General features: G+C 59.6%; 1 protein-coding gene across 1 annotated transcript; it reads left to right on the top strand.

Moving 5' to 3' along the window:
* Window positions 1-255: 255 nt before the first annotated feature.
* LOC103918897 (zinc finger protein 572-like) lies at window positions 256-998 on the top strand (the record flags this gene model as incomplete). Its single annotated transcript, XM_009326316.1, has 1 exon — window positions 256-998. A coding segment is annotated over exon 1 (729 nt), but the record flags the coding sequence as incomplete, so codon positions are not given.
* Window positions 999-1,006: the final 8 nt, after the last annotated feature.

Genomic DNA, 1,006 nt, shown 5'->3' with positions numbered 1-1,006 from the left:
CTGCAGCGGTCCACGGCCTGGTTCTTCCCGGGAGCAAGAGATCTGCCCCCTGAGACCACGCTGGGTTGCTCAGGGCGTGTGGGCAGGACGCCGTGGTGGCACCTGCACCTTCCCAACCTGCGTTCTCAGATTTGTGGGTAGCTCCTTTATTGCTAAAAGCCTGCTCGGTGCTTTGGGGCTTAGCCACAACCTGGGTTCATCCTGGGAGCGCGAATGACCAATGCCCGCGTTGTTCCGTTTCAGAGGAAGGCTTTTCACTGGGAAATGAAATGGCCTGTGAAGGGGCTTCTCCTCCTGAAAACGTCAAGGTGAAGGAAGAGGAACCCAAGGCGTTGCAAGAGGTTTCTGCACCCTCTCCCGGCGCAGAGATCCAAAAGTGCCCCAAAAGTGAGCAGGCCAAGGCCAAGAGCAAGAAGAACCCAAGTAGGTGCGCGAGCAGCAGCCTGCTGATGGGCAACTGTCGGCGCGGCTACGTGCGTGAGTGGTCGCACCCCTGCACCGAGGGCGGGAAGCGTTTCCGTCTGAAAATCAACCTCATCATCCACCAGCGGAGCCACGCCAAAGAGGGGCCCTACGAATGCACGATGTGCGAGATCAGCTTCGCGGACAAACGCCACCTGGACCTTCACCAGAGCATCCACATAAAAGACAGGGCCTTTGGGGCCAAGGTCTGGGGGAACGTCCACCCGGAGCTGAGGATCCGGCCGAGGAGGAAGTTCTGCGGGGCTTTCTGCGGAGGTGCCCACAGCCTGGGCAACGGGATGTACGCTGGGGGGCCCTGGCTGGGCCAGGCCAAGGAGGAGCTGGACAGAGGGAGCCTGTCCAGCGCGTGTTTCTCCCGACAGCAGAGTCCTAAGTCTCGTAGGAAGTCGGTGCTGAAATGCAGTCTTTGCAAAAAGATTCTCTCTGGCACGTGTTCCCTTCAGCGGCACCTGCAGACCCACTCGCAGGACAGGCCGTATTGCTGCACCACCTGCAAGAAATGCTTCACCCGCAAAACTCACCT

This window comes from Pygoscelis adeliae, unplaced genomic scaffold (genome assembly GCF_000699105.1).
Source record: "Pygoscelis adeliae isolate BGI_AS28 unplaced genomic scaffold, ASM69910v1 Scaffold1476, whole genome shotgun sequence".
NCBI lineage: Eukaryota > Metazoa > Chordata > Aves > Sphenisciformes > Spheniscidae > Pygoscelis > Pygoscelis adeliae.
Note: the sequence above shows the minus strand (reverse complement) of the source record. Positions and strands in the feature narration are given on the sequence as shown.